The 18,201-nt window shown below is 41.2% G+C and overlaps 1 protein-coding gene across 1 annotated transcript in view; it reads left to right on the top strand.

The window, feature by feature from the left end:
• The window catches only part of PITPNB (phosphatidylinositol transfer protein beta), a 51,255-nt gene extending 36,205 nt beyond the window's left edge, over window positions 1-15,050 (top strand). Inside the window, exons 6-11 of the mRNA XM_075830933.1 lie at window positions 2,302-2,376; window positions 3,357-3,440; window positions 9,197-9,274; window positions 10,058-10,168; window positions 10,644-10,766; window positions 13,390-15,050. Of these exons, the coding sequence (XP_075687048.1) occupies window positions 2,302-2,376; window positions 3,357-3,440; window positions 9,197-9,274; window positions 10,058-10,168; window positions 10,644-10,766; window positions 13,390-13,440 (522 nt within the window). The 3' untranslated portion in view covers window positions 13,441-15,050. The remainder of the gene's footprint in view (window positions 1-2,301; window positions 2,377-3,356; window positions 3,441-9,196; window positions 9,275-10,057; window positions 10,169-10,643; window positions 10,767-13,389) is intronic.
• The last annotated feature ends 3,151 nt before the right edge of the window (window positions 15,051-18,201 follow it).

Here is an 18,201-nt window from a genome sequence, read left to right as displayed (position 1 = left end):
TTTTGAGAAGACCTCCCCTAATCTAGATTTTAGGCCTTCTGCTTTAAAGGGAATGTATATGTAGAAGGAGTCACCGGTAGGAGGGCGGGGGAACACTGAGGGCAGCCGCCCATTGGAAACATCCCCACAAGTCTGGCATATTACACTGGCTGCGATCCAATGTAGTATTTACTATTTCTCCTACACGTAGCCGTAGGTTTTAAAATCCCTTGCTACCTACTGTATGCTGCACATTCCTGTCACTTGGGTTATCTTTAAATTCGCATCCATGGGTCAAACATTCTGGATTATTCTTCAGGCAAACTAATAGACCAATGGTAAGTGTGCAGTTCAGAAATAAATGTGGTGATCTCATCTTTCTAGATTCCAGATCAGACAATTATTTGCTAGATTATTGGAATTGTCGGACCATGGAATGCTACGTACTTTCAGATTGTGATTTTTATTTTTTTGCTTTGTTCTTTTTACATCACACGTTATGTAGAAATCCCTGAAGAAAAAGTGACAGACAACAGATCACAGAAAAGTGATACATAAAAATCTTTTTTCTTTTAATATTAGAGGATCTGTCACCACATTATAAGTGCCCTATCTTGTACATGATGTGATCGGCGCTGTAATGTAGATAACAGCAGTGCTTTTTATTTAGAAAAACGATCATTTTTGACTGAGTTATGACCTATTTTAGCTTTATACTAATATGAGTTTCTTAATGACGCTGATCGGTCACTGATTGGTCAGCGTCATGCACTTCTCTCCACAACACCCAGTTGGCCATATAGTAAAACACGCCCAGTTGTCCATTCAGAAACTCATATTAGCATAAAGCTAATATAGGTCATAACTCCGTCAAAAATGATCGTTTTTCTAAATAAAAAGCACTGCTGTGATCTACATTACAGCACCGATCACATCATGTACATTATAGGCCATTTATAATGTGGTGACAGAGCCTCTTTAAATCTTTATTGAAGTTTAATAAGAATACATCAACCAGAATATAGTCCATACAAGAACTGCTGTTCATGAATATGGACATAATAAAAAATAAGCTAAGGAACAGGGACATTGTAGTGTCCCGAATGTAATAAATCAGTAAAACAGACCGTATTTACTATGGCGCTGGACCAACTTAATAATAAGTGAAAATAAACAGTAATAAGGGCCTGTTCACATCGGCGGTGGCTTTCCGTTGAGGGGTTCCATCGGAGGTTTCCGTCATTCGACTGCTCTATTGATTCTGTCCAAAAAAATGGAAACCTGCCGGAATGGTGACAAACGGAAACCATTAGCAATGTTTCCGTCACCATTGATATCAATGGTGATGCAAACGGACGCTAAGGTTTCTGTTTGACTGTCCGTTGAGAGGTTCACCCGACGGAAACCTCAGACGGAACCCCTCAACGGAAAGCCAACGATGATGTGAACAGGCCCTAAACCTGAACAGTGTCTACCTAGAGCATTGCTTTACAGGGCGTCTGCAGGAGAGAAAATGATCAACAATATCCAAGCATACATTGTATCAGTTACAGTACAATAACGATTACATCAGTACCAGAAAATGAATATGGTTATAAAGAGAAAATCTTCCCTTTATAGAATTATCTGATTCAGTAGCTGGCATGCTCAAACCCCCTCCCCACTGTTTTGTTCTATGTATTTGATTTTTAAAACTTCCCTACGGCGTCCATATTGGAGACTTTCACTACACTTCATATGCTTCATTCCCGTATTGTCTGTATAGACATTGCAATAGGGTGCGCGCGCGCTTTATGGCAGGTGAAATGAATGGGAGTCAATTGGTAGAGAAATGTCATAGATTATTACAGTCTCCAGTGATGAAATACAGTTCCCTCCCCCGGAGACCAGGGTGTAACCGGTGAGATGCATACCGATCCTTATGTGTGCATAGTTTCAGGGTAGTTTCCAGTAACGAGCGCTGATCGATAATGACATGTTGATCAGCGCTAATTTTCCCATTTACATGGAGCAATGATTGTGGTCATATTAATTTTTATGCTGCATAAAGAATATGGTCAGCTGACAAACGAGCGTTTGCTCATGTTTCGGCTATTTGCTGTAATGTTTACGCGGGGCGCATGATCGGGAACGAGCGTTCGAAAGTGCACTTTTTCGCCTTAGAAAAGGGCCTCTAATGTCCTGTCTTATCTAATAGTCCTAAAGAAAGCGCCAAACATATTAGAATGTTTAGAATAAAAACCTGGTGACACATGCCCTGTAAAGTTGTATATATGTATACTATGTACTTTACGTTTTTTTTTTTTTTTTAAATTTTTTTAGAATGAATATATGAAAGAAGACTTCTTCATTAAAATTGAGACTTGGCACAAACCAGATATGGGAACCCAAGAAAATGTAAGTCCATGGCTTTGTAAAATGGGCAAGTAGGAATTTTTGTGGTCATTGCTATAGATTTTTAGTTTTCTTTTATTCACTGTACCTCCTGCCACATATCTGTACAGAAGAAATCTGTACACGAGGGTTGAGTCAGTCTCGAGAGACACATGCCCGCATCAGTTCTTATTGTCTATGGAGATTTTTAAAACCCTTTTGTCAGAGCCTGCAATACACCTTTTAGGGCTCATTCACATGAACGTGAATCTCGTCCGCGTGACGGCCGTTAAAACAGCCGTCACACGGACCCATTTATGTCAATGGGGCCATTCACACGACCGTTGTTTGAACGGAGCGTGTGAACGGTCTGTTGAAAAAAAAAAAAAGGACATGTCCTATTTTACTGCGTGTCACACATCCCTCCATAGACTGTAGTCTGTGGGAGATCCGTGACCACGCGTCCTGCACGGGTTCATCTTGGACGTGGACAACGGCAGTTTTTCACGTCCTCGGTGGGCTATGTTCATGTGTGAATGTAGCCTTAGGGTCTGGGAACATAATCGTCGGCGGTATAATTCGGGAGTATTTCCCAATGTATACCTCGGACAGAAGGCTCCTATTTGTGCTACTGTATAGGAATACAGTGGCATATTAGGCCAAAAGGTTTATATGTGTAAAAAAATAAAAATAAATGACCTAACGCATGTTTTTTTACTATATGCTTCTGTATAGGAAAATGCCGCAGAATACGCTTTCCTATACAGTGAGCAATAAAGCATGCCGGCCCTGCAGATGACACAAAGGCACTCTGTTGGCAAGCATTGGGTATAAATTGTTGTACAGAGCTTCAGTATGGCAGAATCTATGTACAGAAACCCTTTACTGTTATGACCGTACTCTGCATTGTTTGTGACCTGTATTTGTGGTTATCGTTCACAAGCTTCTTCTCTTTTAAATGATGGTAATGTGATAAAATGTAATGACCCCTCTTCTCCTCCCAGGTACATTGTCTAGATCCCAACGTTTGGAAGACGGTAGAAGTGGTCCATATCGATATTGCAGATAGAAGCCAAGTAGAACAAGCAGTAAGTGACTTGCTGTATACAGTTGATTAAAACTCCTCTTTTTCATCTGGTATGGATCAAAGCGGAGCTTCTGGACTAGGAAAAAAAGTACATTTCACTTCATTCTCAACTCCACTTTAAAACCTATAAATTGAAGTGACTGCAGTAAACTCCACTCCCACGTCACATTCACAGAGGTTTAGGAAGCTGAGATATAGGGGGTGTTTGAATATTTTGACACTATACAGATGTTTTTGCTGTCACTGACTGCCTGCGACCTGGTCGGAGCATCGCGTTTTCAGGTTTACAGTGAAGTTAGACTTTTTTCATTTTTATCCTATGTCAAAGAACTGAGGTTTTCAATGTACTGAAAACAAGACGCATGATTGTATCACAGGCAGGAAGCTGTTCCACAATCTGACGTGTGCGTGTGTGTATATAGATAGATTGGTTTATTTATTTTGTCCTGTTGATCGCAGCCGTCCTCACCTGTATGATCAACATGACCTGTAAGTATACAAAGCTGCACTTCAGCAGGAGCGGCGTGGATTGATGTAAACTCTATGTTCATTGTGGGTTTTATGCCAGCCCAAAAGGACACTCTTTGGTCTCCGTTGGGCTAATGGAGCCCTGTGTACATGTTCAGGCATGTACGTTGAGATTTCCTGGTGTACACGCTAAACATACATCACAAACGTGCCGTTAACTGGGCCTTAAAATACTACCTAACAAGATAGAAAATCCGGATTAGCCGCTTCGAGCTACTGAGAAGAAACAGGATCTCCGGCTGATGGGGCTCATTGAGTGCATTGAGATAAGAAGGGCTGCACTAGAGGGCAGAGGGCAAGGAGATGAAGTGCCATCCAGTGATTTCTGCTTGTTCTGGTGATGTGCATATTACTAGAAATGTATAGTTACATAGTATGGTTGAAAAAAATACTTCATCAGGTTCATCCAGGAAAGGGCGACTTAAAGGGAAAAAGTTACGATTAGAAAAGGTAAAAAAAAAACTTTCATTTAGTGTTTAGCCAGTGAATACTTGGGACTGAGACTCATAGTTACAGCCTCCGTGCAGCACTGTGGAATATGTTGGCGCTATATAAGCAATGGAAAATAAATAAAATCTTTTTGCAGTTGCCAACTTCTGTTTTCCTACATGTTTTCTTCCTTTTTATAGAAATAGGTATGGATGCCGGTGGAATGGCGAACGTATGAAAATATGCTGGAATAGTTAGTGTGCACAGGTATTTATTGAGCCTGTGTCAGTGTCACTTTATCTAGTCAAAAGAAATCAAATAGCTGTCATTCTCTCATTGTAAACCTCCAACCACTAGTGATAATAGGCTGATCATATTAGGATTGCACAAGGGTTGATGAGAGGTGCTTTTTTTTTTTCTTTTTTTAATTCAGTCGCCTCTGCTGTTCTCTAGTGGCCGAGAAGAGAACTGCAGTTTAGCTGCTTAGTTTGTGATCGGCTTTTCTCAGAAAGCCAAGCAATTGGTATATGGGCCCCATGACTTTCTATTTAGCCCGTACGCCAGTTGCTCGGCTTTCCGAGGAAAGCTGATCACAAACTAAGCTGTTCAGTGCTCGTACAAGCGATTCTGCCTTTTCGTGTTAGCAATTACCACTGGTCTCAGTGCTCAGGCCCCCACAGCATCTGAGTAGTTTACAGAGGGAGGGAGCTCCGTCTGTCACCCATCGGCGGCCTGCAAATGCTATCGCGGTCCACCAATTTGTTGCCAAGGCACCGAGGGCCTAATAAAGGCCCTCAGGCCTGCCCTGGCTATGGCCTATTAGGCCGTGCCAGAGGCAAGGCCTAATAGATTGCCCGTCAGTTTTACACTGACCGGCAATAATGCTTTGGTATACGAAGTATACCGAAGCGTTATATAAGCGTTTAAAAGATTGCACAGTGAAGTCCCTAGTGGGACTGGAAAAATAGTTAATATGAAATAAAAATGTATAAAGGTACACAGAAGGAAAAAAAAATCCCACTTTTTATTTTAGAAAAAAAATGGTTTATTTAGTAAAAGTGTAAAGATTTAAAAAAAAAAAAAAAAAGCCACACATATAGTGTCGCTGCGACCATAATGACCCAAACAATAACATTTGCATCCAAAAAAAATAATAATAAAGTTTAATCAAGAAGTCCCATGTACCCCAAAATGGTAGCAATGATGTCCCGCAAAAAACAAGCCCTCATATGGCAACATCGACTGAAAAATAAATTTATGGCTCTTGGAAAGTGGCGATGCAAAATAAAATCATTTTAGTTCAAATGTGTTTTTATTCTGCAAAAGCAGTAAAACCTAGAAAAAACTATACATATTTGGTATCGCCGTAATCGTACCGACCCATAGAATAAAGGTAATGGAAATTGAGAGTTGGAGCAGCACTGTGGCAGTATTTGCCAACCAAGGCTGGTGCTAAGCTTCAATAAAAGGAGTGACCCCTCCTTATACGATACAGCATCAAAAAGAGAGCAACGAAGCGGCACTCGAAAGTGAACTGGGTTTAGTCACCAGTCACCAGACCTCATCTACGTTTCACCTTCTCAATCAAGACATTATCAAGCTTGTGAAGGTGAAATGTTGTAGATTGTCTGGTGAATAAACCAACTTCCTTTCTGAGTGCTGCTTTGTTGCTCTCTCTTCGATGTTGACCCATAGAGTATAGGTAGCCTGATATTTACGCCACATGGTGAACTGCGTAAAATGCATAGAATAATGGCTAAATTGCTGGGGGTTTTTTTTATATCCCCCTCCACCCCCAAAAAAAATTTTTAATAAAAGTTAATCAAAAAATTCTTTATACCTCAAAATGGTGCCATTGAAAAATACAACTCCTCTCGCAAAAAACAAGTCCTCATACAGCCATGTAGACGGGAAAATACAGAAGTTACAGGACTGTGAATATGGAAAAATGAAAAAAAAATAAAAATAGCCTGGTCATTATGGCCCAGAATGCATGCAGGGGAAGGGGTTAAAGGGGTTCTACCAGAATCGGGACATCACCTGTCCACAGGAGAGGTGATAATTGTCTGATCGCTGGGGGCCCCACTGCTGGGACCCCAGCCGATCGAGAGAACATGGGTCCCGAGGGGGGGCCGTTCCTCCTCAATTCTTGACCGCAGTAAAAAGGAGCTTGAATGGAGCTGCGGTCGAGCTTGTTTATTGCTGCTCCATTCAATGGTTAAGGGTATGTTCACACGCTAGCTTGCTTTTACGTCTGAAATTACAGACTTTTCAGGAGAAAACAGCTGCCTCGTTTCAGACGTAAATGCTCCTCCTCGCATTATGCGAGGCGTCTTTGACGGCCGAACATTTGAGCTGTGCTTCATGGAATTCAATGAAGAACGGCTCAAATTACGTAGCAAAGAAGTGTCCTGCACTTCTTTGCTGAGGCAGTAATTTTACGCGTCGTCGTTTGACAGCTGTCAAACGACGACGCGTAAATGACAGGTCGTCTGCACAGTACGTCGGCAAACCCATTCAAATGAATGGGCAGATGTTTGCCGATGTATTGTAGCCCTATTTTCAGGCGTAAATCGAGGCATAATACGCCTCGTTTACGCCTGAAAATAGGTTGTGTGAACCCAGCCTAAGGGACTGACAGAAACAGAAGAGCACTGTACTCTCTGTACGGTTTACGTCAGTCCCATAGACTTAAAATGGAGCAGCAGCGCGGGCAGTGGCTCCCAGGGATTAATTATTACTTCTCCTGTGTATAGGTGATCATTGCGATTCTGGTACAACTCCTTCTTAGGGGTTAAAAGCAAAGACTTGTATGTAATTGAAAGAAAAATGACCAAAGACTCCACATATCAGTATTCAACTTCTACCGTTCTACTCCAAGGTGTTTTTTTATTTATAATTTGTACTTGGCAACAGACTGAACTGCGAGGCGTGCTCCATTATCTATCGTTTTATCCATGTAAATCCTGATATTTTTTTTTTTTTTTTTAAATCTCCTGGTAGCCATTGCAGTTCATTGACTAAGTGAGTGAACAGTTTGGTTGGATTTGTGTCTGCTTACAGGGTGCTCTGAACTTTCCCGTCCTCTTCTACGCAGGTGTCTACCAGTTTTACCATTGTACGTACTCCGTTATATAGTGTAAGCAGTGTCAGTATCACATGCAACCCCTATCACTGGAACAGTTTACTTGCCTTAAAGGGATATTCCTACCTTCGACATTTATGGCATAAAAATGGGATCTGCCATAAATGTCTGATCGATGTGAGTCCTAGCTCTGGCACCCGCACCTATCTCCAGAACTGGGGGGGCGGGGGGGTCGTCACTTATGCAGTTGTGTCCTAGTCTACCATCTATATTGACTGCTATAGAAAAATCTGTTCACTATTCAGCATCCCTTGTAAGCCTATATATTACATAAGGGTGAATGCTCCGTCTGACACATCCTGATTGACAAATATGTTTCACACTGTACAGGCCGAGGCTCAGTCAGACATGTCTCTGTTCAGTGGGCAGTATGAGGAGGAGGCAAGTTCTCTTGCTGTGATTGACTGCCAGGAAGACCAGGAAGAGTCCACATATGGTTGACAGTGGTTGTTGTCAGATGTCTTCTACTGGAGCCGGAATGTGAAGGCAGGAGTAGTCTGGGCCCAGGCAGCTAATCTTACCAGGGAAGCAAGCGGTTACTGTCCATTAGTAGAACTGTCAAGTTTTCATCTTTGGCTTTGAATAATGTTGGTTATTACCGGTCTGCCCGCTGGCCACTTCATGCCTCCCTTGTAACCTGACGACAGAGTAATGTCCTATCTGGACAATATACTGGTTTTCCTTCTGCTGGGTCTTATTCAATGGGCACGCTTTATGCCAGTCAATGTGACTCGTCTGCAGCTTCTTTTGTTTGATAATGAATAGTTTCCTTTGCTCGCGCACGCCATGGACAGACATTCTCATTTGTTCTGACATCTTAGCCTGTTGCGTTTTTAACCTACTTCAGGAGCTCAAACTGTTTGTACCATACAGGGCTATGTGGTGGACGCGCTGGTTTACGGATTGCAGAAACTGCACAGCAGAATTAGCCTCCAGTAATCCTCCGAGACGAAGATTCAAGTGGGTTCCAGCTGTCATCCCCCAGAGTATCCTAACAAACCTAATGAGATGAGAAGTGTACAGCTGGTGGCAAACAAAATAAACCACAAGCCAACGGCTCGCCTACCGTGGCTCCGCCATCCCTGTGGGATCCTGAAGGAGATTGCATGCTAACAAAGCCAGAAGGCTGTCTCCTTCCACACTATTGCTCATTTGCAGCTGGAATTGGGAGCTGCACACTGTTTCCTATGCTGAGCCCTGTCATGTGTAGTACAATTGGCTCGTGGTGTTTGGGTTTTTTTCTGCTTGTATTTGCAAACTAATCATTTGGTTAAATCTAAAGAAACTGGGGGTATTTATAGAGTTATTGAGAATAATTGATGCTACTTTGTATTAAGAAACCTTTATCTCACCCAGGATAGAGATAGGCTGGTTCACCTATGGAAACAGCCAGCGATAATGCACCATGGGAGACTGGTGTGACTGGAGTGATGGAGGAGTCTGGGCACCTGTGGCATGCTTACAGGGATAGCAGCAGTATTTTGGACTGTTTAGACTACTTTTGATTTGTGTATGATAGCCGGAGTATTTATAAGGTTTCTGCATTAGGCATATATTACATGATATAAGGGGAATTATTGTGAAGCAGACGGTTCGGGTTACAATGATAGATATAAAATTGGTTATAACATTATCATACGGTTTGTGTTTTGCAGGATTACAAAGCCGATGAAGATCCAGCAATATTTCAGTCCATCAAAACAAAACGAGGACCTCTGGGACCTAATTGGAAGGTAAATTGTATAATATATCCGGTTTCTCCACATATATATATGCACGGCTTCGATGGGGATTAGCCACTCTGGATTGTGATGATTCTAAATGAGATCTTTTGCCCATCTAATGATATTATGTGATAAAGGCCAATCTTGGACATGTCCGTCTGATGAATCAGGCCACTAGGGGTTCGGGAGTGGGGATCCCCACCAATGCTCTGAATGAATAAATGTCAAAGCACTGATTTTAATGAATTGATAAATGAGCATTTGTGGCCACAACTCTAATGGAAGTGGCTCTAAACCTGACCCCAGTAGCTGGACTGTGTTCACATTGCAGCTACAATTTTAAACATTTTTCAAAGCTTAGCTATTCATAGAAAAATGGCTTTCATAGGAAATTGGTTGGTCCGGTAAATGCTCTAATCAGATCACATTGCATAAAATTCTTCTGCCACCAGATGGCATAGCACAAACTTAGAGACCCGCCTGACATATATGGAGAACATCCATAATTTAGTTTTTTTTTTTTTTTTTTGTCTTGTTTTAATAATTTAATATCGTACAAAATTGTCTCAAGAATTGAGTTTTCTATCTGTTGTTGCTGGGGGTCTAACAAAACCGTGGCAGGCAGGCTGAGGTTCACATACAATGAGTCAGCCAAGGCAGGTCCTATTAAAAGTGTGGCTTACTGTATAGCAGCGGTTTGTTCTTAGGTAATGTTAACATTAGCGCGTTCATCTTACCAAACTGTATCTTAAATGAAAATAACGAATACATTTGTATCCACAACTTTTGCAGAAAGAACTGGCAAACGGCGAGGACTGTCCACGAATGTGTGCTTACAAACTAGTTACAATTAAGTTTAGATGGTGGGGACTTCAAAATAAAGTAGAACATTTTATTCAAAAGGTAAGAATCTTCAGATGAGAGGGGCACTTATCTTAAATTTTATCTTACATTACATTTCAACAATGCCAATGTTTTCTCTCCCTGGGGCATAAGAACAGACTTTGGCTTCCTAATTCTTCCCCGACAGCAGAACGGAAAAAAAGGGATTGGCTGTGTTGGATTTCAACCAGCCTGATCCTTTGTTCCTGAAGGAGATAAACCGCATAAGCATATTGCCGTCTCCTCATTACAGGCTCTGCCTTGTTCATGGTGGAGGTGGGGGAAATAGCGGCCGGCTGAACGAGTTTTTAGAATTGCATGTGTACGGCCAACTTTAAGCTGGCCATAGGCCTTAGATTTGTCTGTCCTGGCAGAAGCTGGCCTAAGGCCTACTGGAGGGGGAGGCGGTAAATGGGGGAGGGAAGGCTTTGATAACGGACTAGTGAATTTAGGTGTTATTTCATACTTTTATTTGTTTTTTTAATTTGTTTTTAAGCAAGAAAAACGAATATTTACAAACTTTCATCGTCAGTTGTTCTGCTGGATTGACAGATGGATTGACTTAACAATGGAAGACATAAGGCGAATGGAGGATGAAACACAAAAAGAATTAGAAGCGGTATGAATTTTAGTTTCTGTGTTAATCTTATGTGTTGAGTTTTATTGTTTTTGTTTTATTCATTAATTTTGTGTAAATATTTCATGCTAAAGGAGGATTTGAAGTGATGCGCACAAATAAGTTAGTTAGTTAGAGGTTTTCTGGAAATTTTACATTAATGGCTTATCCTTCAGGTAAGCTGTGAGTGGTGGAGGTCCCTCCAAGGGTTAGACGACCATCAGTGTATAAATCCACCTTTACAGTATTTGCAGTGATGCCAGCAGTGTTGATCTGGGTCAGACTTCCACTGATATGAAGGGGCTGTGGTGCACTGTACTGGATCTGCAAACATTTGAGAAATATATAATTTTATTTTTTTGTCACAGATTTTCCTTTTCCTATAGATCTTCACTGATTTCTGATGTCCCTGACATCTTAGTAGATTTTTTCACTTAAAGATGCTCTGTCACCACATTATAAGTGGCCTATATTGTACATGACCTATATTAGCTTTATGCTAATGAGTTTATCAATGGACAACTGGGCGTGTTTTACTATATGGCCAAGTAAGCGTTGTACAGAGGAGTGTATGACGCTGACCAATCGGCGTCATACACTTCTCTCCATTCATTTACACTGCAGAAAGCGATATAGTTATATCACTATGTGCAGCCACATACACAAACACTAACATTACTGCAGTGTCTTGACTATGAATATACATTACCTCCAGCCAGGACGTGACTTGTATTCATTCTCCTGACCACTTCTGTAGCGTCTCTGTAAGTTACAGCATAGCAGGCATAGTCTCGCGAGATTACGCTGTGAACTGTCATTCACAGCGAGATCTCGCTGTGCTGTGCATCAGACAGACGCTACAGAAGTGGTCAGGAGAATGAATACACGTCCCGTCCTGGCTGGAGGTAATGTATATTCATTGTCAGGACACTGCAGTAGCGTTAATGTGTGAGTATGTGGCTGCACATAGCGATATAGCTATATCGCTATGTGCTGTATAAATGAATGGAGAGAAGTGTATGACGCTGATTGGTCACTGATTGGTCAGCATCATACACTCCTCTGTACAACGCCCACTTGGCCATATAGTAAAACACCCCCAGTTGTCCATTGAGAAACTCATTAGCATAAATCTAAAATAGGTCATAACTGTCAAAAATGATTGTTTTTCTAAATAAAAAACACTGTAGCAACCTACATTACAGCGCCGATCACATAATTTACAAGATAGGGCACTTATAATGTGGTGACAGAGCCTCTTTAACTTTATTATGGTACAGGGTAAAAAACATCCGATCAGTTTGAGAACCCTCTTCGTTTGTAGAAAACCGAGACAGAGTAGAAAACTCCCCTATCCATGGTTGTGTCTGAAGAAATGGGTAGTCCCCGTCTCCCTGTGCTGGAGTGTTACTCAAGCCTTTTCCCGTTCTCATCACTGTTCCAGAGATCTCCCACCATTCTCTTATGGGCTTATTCTAGGCCATGACTCACTAGTCATGAAGTCAGTGTTCTGCCTGGAATACTATATCAGAAAATACTCCCTCTGGCCACTAACCAGCATAAGGCCCTATTCACACTGAGTTTTCTGCAGGCAGAAAAATCTGCCTCAAAATTCCGTCTGGAATTTTGAGGCAGATTTTGACCTGCCTTCATGCGTTTCCTGCAATTTTTCTGCTGCGGCCATTGAGCGCTGTGGGCAAAAAAACGCATCGAAAAACACTCTGCCTCCCATTGATGTTGATGTTGATGTAAACACCCGAATATAGGGGATGTCGCTTCTTTATCTTTTTTAAATCAATGGGAGGCGGTTTCAGCCGTTTTTTGGTGTGTTTTGAGACGCAGTTTCTGCATCAAAAAACGTGCCAAAAAACTCAGTGCGAACTCCCCCTAAGGAGTTTTTTTCTATACAGAGTCCCACGCCGTGCAATGTGGCCTAGAGGAGAAAAGCGAGGGATATCTGGAAGGACTATTAAGATCAGGGGAACTCTAGGGGAATGTACGCCATCATTACAGGGCTCTGCTCACATCACATTTGGACCATAGGTGGCCAAGTGGTTTTTCCTTTACAGCTTTCTGTGGTGGGTTCCTCATGCATCGGAGATCTATTGTCTGTCTATCCATCTGTTTCTTTTATTTGTGAGTGACTTTATTTTTTAGTAGCTTTTAATTTCATTCCACATTTAGATACGTAAGAGGGGTCCTGTTCGAGGTACATCAGCGGCAGACACCTAAGCAAGCCAAGTCTAGTTACAGGGGCAGTATTGAGGTCTGTATGTAAGTAGCGGGCAAGTCATAAGGTGATGGGCCTATACTACTTTTTATAACCAAAACGCGTGGTCTGGTCTTTTGCTCTTTCTATTGGTTGCACGTTTCTATGTCCTTTTAAGCCTTGTCTTCACCTTATCTGCTTGCCTTGTGGATGATCTGGTGTTAGCAGTGGCTCGCTCTAGTATAAAATCACTCTCCGCCAAGCACTGATCCATCTTCTCTGTTCAGCAATTCTGATACGTTTCTTATACAGGGGGATTTATATGGACCCTATGTGTAGTGAAGATGTATTTTTTTGTTTTCTCTCGTATCGCGTGGTTTTGTTAATTTTTTCCTTTTTTTTTTTCTTATGATGTAGCTACGCAACCAAGGTCAAGTGAGAGGGACAAGTGCTGCCAATGACGAATGAAGACGGACCTGACCAAACCGCATGCAGAATTTTGTCATTTACATCTGTGTTTATATACCTGTATGTTTATAGTTATATAAACACTCTGAGCATAAACTACTTAAGTGTACTGTACCTGACATGAGCAAAAAAATGTAAAGAAGGTGTACTGTACATGACTAGTTTACAAACCCTATGAATGTCACCAGCCTTGCCAGACATGGACTCCTGACAGCCGGGCCATCATCTTGCAAAACCTGTCCCACTTTTAATTATTTTAGTTTAATGCCAGGCAAATAAACTACAATTTCGTTCCGTAAGAGATTTACCAAAACCGTAATGCGTCGTCTGTGTGTGGTAACTGGGATTATTCTAGCGTCCGGGCTTAGAATGACTCTTCATATGACACGCATTGGAGCTAAGGCAGAACTATTGATGTCACCAAATATCTGAGGTACTACATCACTTATGATAGCGTTGGATTTAACTCCAAAATGCCCAGAAGGTGTTATATGCTCATTTTTTTTTGGATCAAACCAATTGAATTTGCCATTGCAGTGAAAAGCTCTGGTTTAATTGGTAAGTCTTTTGTCTGAATTGTAGCATAGGTTTTTTTTTTTTTTGTTTTTTTTTTTTATATATATAATTCGGTTTGCTGATCTCCGTCCCACATTTGGATTTATGCTTATTTTTGGGAGATGTCTGTCTTTCTGGGGTCTTGCCATTGCGTTTTTTTTTTTTTATTTTTGTTTTTTTTTTCCCCCCTTTTATTTAAATGGAGCAGAGTACAAGAAAACTACTGATGAAATAATGTATTACATGTGAGTATGCTGTGCACACTTTCAGCTAGGAGCCAGTGGTTAGTGTATATTGTTTCCCCAGTAGTTTTCTGGGGGTTGTCGGAATGCATCAAACATATTCACTTGTATGTTCTTCCTTTCCTTCTTTCTTTCTCTTCTTACCTTTTTGGGATGAGTCTTGCACATACAGTTGAAAGACGTTGCTCATTTCAGATGTTGCAGTTTGGAATCTATGCAAACTGTTTCATTTTCTACGTTATTTATGCTTTCCAGTCAGAGGCTCTTCTATATGTAAAATGTACATTTAATTTAAAATCGTATATAAAACCATGAATTAGAGGTTAAACTATGCCAGTGAGCGAGGGGTTAACACGATGTTCTACAGTTCAGTTGTAGATATATCTGCGATAGATTTTTGTAACGGAGCATATTCAATGCTTTTAGTATTTGTTTGGCTTCTTAAAATGAAATCGAAAGGAAATATTTTAGGAACGACAGGAGAGACTTTTTTTTTTACAAAATGTTCCGCTAGAACTGCAACGTTAAACTCTCGTAGTTTGTGTTCACACTTGCCTTTACATTATACCTATGTAGTAAATGTCCCCTTGTTCGATTTGATTATTATAGACCTCCTTGAAGTCTTATGATCATGATCCAGATAGTATTTCCCTCTGGTGGGAATAGACTCAAACACGAGAAAATGTTGCAGTGTCTCAGTCCAGATTTTAAAATTCAGGGGAACTTTTAATGAATGTAAAATGTCAAGAATTGCAGTCTGGTGTGAACAGTATGTCAAATCAGTGTAAGTAACCAATAAATTTGATCACCAAATATGACTTGTTCTACTATTTAATGAAGATTCTTTATTTCAGATGCGCGTGTGCGCGTGTGTGTGTGTGTGTGTGTGTGTGTATGACTTAAAGGGAAACTCTACCCAAATCCAAGTTCCATTGAAGGGGTCCTGTCATCTCTCCTGACATGTATATTTTTAGTAAATATTTGCATTCCCCATGAAAGGACAATTTTGGAACATATTTGCTTAGAACTCTGCGTAATGCCATTCCTCTGTTGTTCCTCTTAGAAATTAATAGATTAACAACTGGGTGTTACTATTTCTCTTGTCAAGGGGTGTGTCCCTACAGTCTCCCTCTGACAATGTCCAATCAGTGCTGACAGTCTGTAAGGACACCACCCCCCAATGTACACCCAGTTGTCCATTCATACATTTCTAGGAGGAATAACAGAAATATACTTCACAATTGTTGTTTCATGGGGAATACAATTCTTTACTAAAACACACATTTTAGGAGAGGTGACAGATCCTCTCTAAGGAATTTCTTTTGTCCATCTCATACCGGTTTGTGTTTTTCTCCCTTTGGTGCTGCTTCTACCACTAGATATTAGATACATCACATTGGGGACATTGCATAGCAACAGTCTGAATCCGGTTTCAGTGCCGCACTTTCTACTAAAGTCATCTGTTACGGTAAGCTGCTCTCAAAGGCGTCTTATACCATCGAAAAATCACACTGAATACATCACGTGTTACATAAAAACATAACACAAATGACATAAAACTTCAAAATGAGAAAAGTCTATCCATTAGACTGAACTGAATTGCCGATCAATACCTCATATAAGGCCAAGAAGGTCCTACCTACAGATTAAGCTGTATCTTTAAGTGGTCCACGTTCAAGGATATATTTAACCCTTTCCCGTCGCTGCACTGGCTATTTACACAGCAGGGACCCAGCGGCAATGCTTGCAATCAGAGACATCTCTGATCACAAGCATTATACCCCTCAGATGCCGGTGTTTTCTACTTTAATTTTCAGCCTATCACAGACGCCCATGTGGCAATATCGTGGGATCCGGTTTATTCCTATAGCAGCTGGGAGCCTTCTGAAAGCTCCCAGCCATGCTATAGGAGAATTGCTTTTGAGACCTGCCTGTGGACTTGAACCTGGGACTTGAACCAGCGATCATCGCTGGTACAATACACTGCAATACATGGATGAGTTACGGAAATAGCTTAACTCGCTGAGCTATGCTGTTTCTGTAACTACTATTCAGTTCTATGGGAGTTACAGAAACCACGTAGCTCAGCGAGTTACGTTGTTTCCATGACTCGACCACGTATGCTGTTTTCGTAGCTACAGCGTTCCGGAGACAGCATAGCTCGCGGTGCTAAGCTGTTTCTGTAACTCCCATGCACTTCTCTTCTGGCCGGGAGACAGCGGAGCCGAGTAAGATAGAACGGGGTTTAGGGGGCCCCGTTCTAGAGATATTCTATGGATATGTCATAAATGTCCTTCATGGGAAAATCCCTATAAATGCTGTGGTCACTATTGACTGCGGCATTTAACTAGTTAAACAGCTAGGAACCGTGCCATTGCTGTTCCTGGCCGTTAGAGCACCGTGTCAGCTGTAAAACACAGCTGACACCTGCAGTGTATGGAGTAGGCTCAGCACGTGAGCCCGCTCCAAACATCATCCCCTCCCCACTCCATGATGTGAAGGAATTGCTGCTCTTCTCTGATGGGCCAGACACATTTTGGGCAAAAAAAATAAAAATATATAGATATATAGAGATGGATATATAGATAGATATAGAACCTACACAGACGGAAAATATGTCAACGCAGCGCAAATCAAGAGCCTTACTGCCGGATAGTGTCTGGGATTATTGCTGCTTTTATTTGTGCACTAACTTTTGGGTGTCCTTTCTATTCCAGTGGATGCACGCTCTTGTTAACCCCTTGATGACCGCCGATGAGCCTTTTCACGGCAGTCATTAATGGGCTTTATTCTACAGCGCTGCCATTCCACGGCGCTGCATTAGAATAAAGTAAACAGAGCAGGGAGCTGTCAAATCAGAGGCAGCTGGGGGTGTCCCTGCTCGACCGAGTGAGATCAATATAAGTATCGATCTCACCCGTTTAACCCCTCAGATGCGGTGCTCAATAGGGTGCACCGCATCCGAGTTGTTTTGGAGAGAGGGAGCTCCCTCTCTCTCCCAATGACACCCGGCGATAAGATCGCCGAGTGTCTGTGTCTCCGATGGCAGCCGGGGGCCTAATAAAGGCCCTCAGGTCTGCCTGTAGTGAATGCCTGCTAGGCTATACCGGAGGCATGTCCTAACAGATGCCTGTCCGTTTTAAACGGACAGGCAGTAATACACTGCAATACAAAAGTATTGCAGTGTATTATAAAAGCGATCGGATGATTGCATATGAAAGTCCCCTAGTAGGACAAGTAAAAAAAAAAAGTTGGATAAAGTTAATAAATAAAAAAATGTGAAAAAAACCAAAATGAAAAACCCACTTTTTCCCCTTACAAACTGCTTTACTATTAAAAAAACACAATAAAGCAAAAAAGTTACACATATTTAGTATCGCCTCGTCCGTAACGACCCCGACTATAAAGCTGTTACATTATTTAACCCGCACGGTGAACGCTGTAAAAAATAAAATAAAAAACAGGATTAACAGAAAACAGCAATTTTTCCAGACTTAAAAAAAAAGTGATAAAAAGTGATCAAAAAGTCGCATCTACTCTCAAATGGTACCAATAAAAACTACAAGTCATCCTGCAAAAAAAAAAAAGCCCTCACACAACTGCTTCAGCGGAACAATAAAATAGTTATGGCTCTTCAAATATGGAGACGCAAGAACAAATAATTTTGAAAAAAAAGTGTTTTCACTGTGTAAAAGTAGTAAAACATACAAAAACTATACAAATTTGGTATCTTTGCAATCGTAACAACCCGCTGAATAAAGTTATTGTGTTATTTATACCACACTGTAAACGACGTAGATTTAGGGCGCAAAAAGAGTGTTGAAATTTCAGGTTTTCTTCTATTCCCCCCCCCCCCCAAAAAAAGTTAATAAAAGTTAATGAATAAATTCTATGTACCCCAAAATGGTGCTATTAAAAAGTACAACTTGTCCCTGAAAAAACAAGACCTTATACAGCTATGTAG

The sequence above is a fragment of the Rhinoderma darwinii genome, chromosome 1, assembly GCF_050947455.1.
Source record: "Rhinoderma darwinii isolate aRhiDar2 chromosome 1, aRhiDar2.hap1, whole genome shotgun sequence".
Classification (NCBI taxonomy): domain Eukaryota; kingdom Metazoa; phylum Chordata; class Amphibia; order Anura; family Rhinodermatidae; genus Rhinoderma; species Rhinoderma darwinii.
The sequence above is the reverse complement of the archived record's forward strand: the minus strand, read 5'-3'. Positions and strand labels throughout refer to the sequence as shown.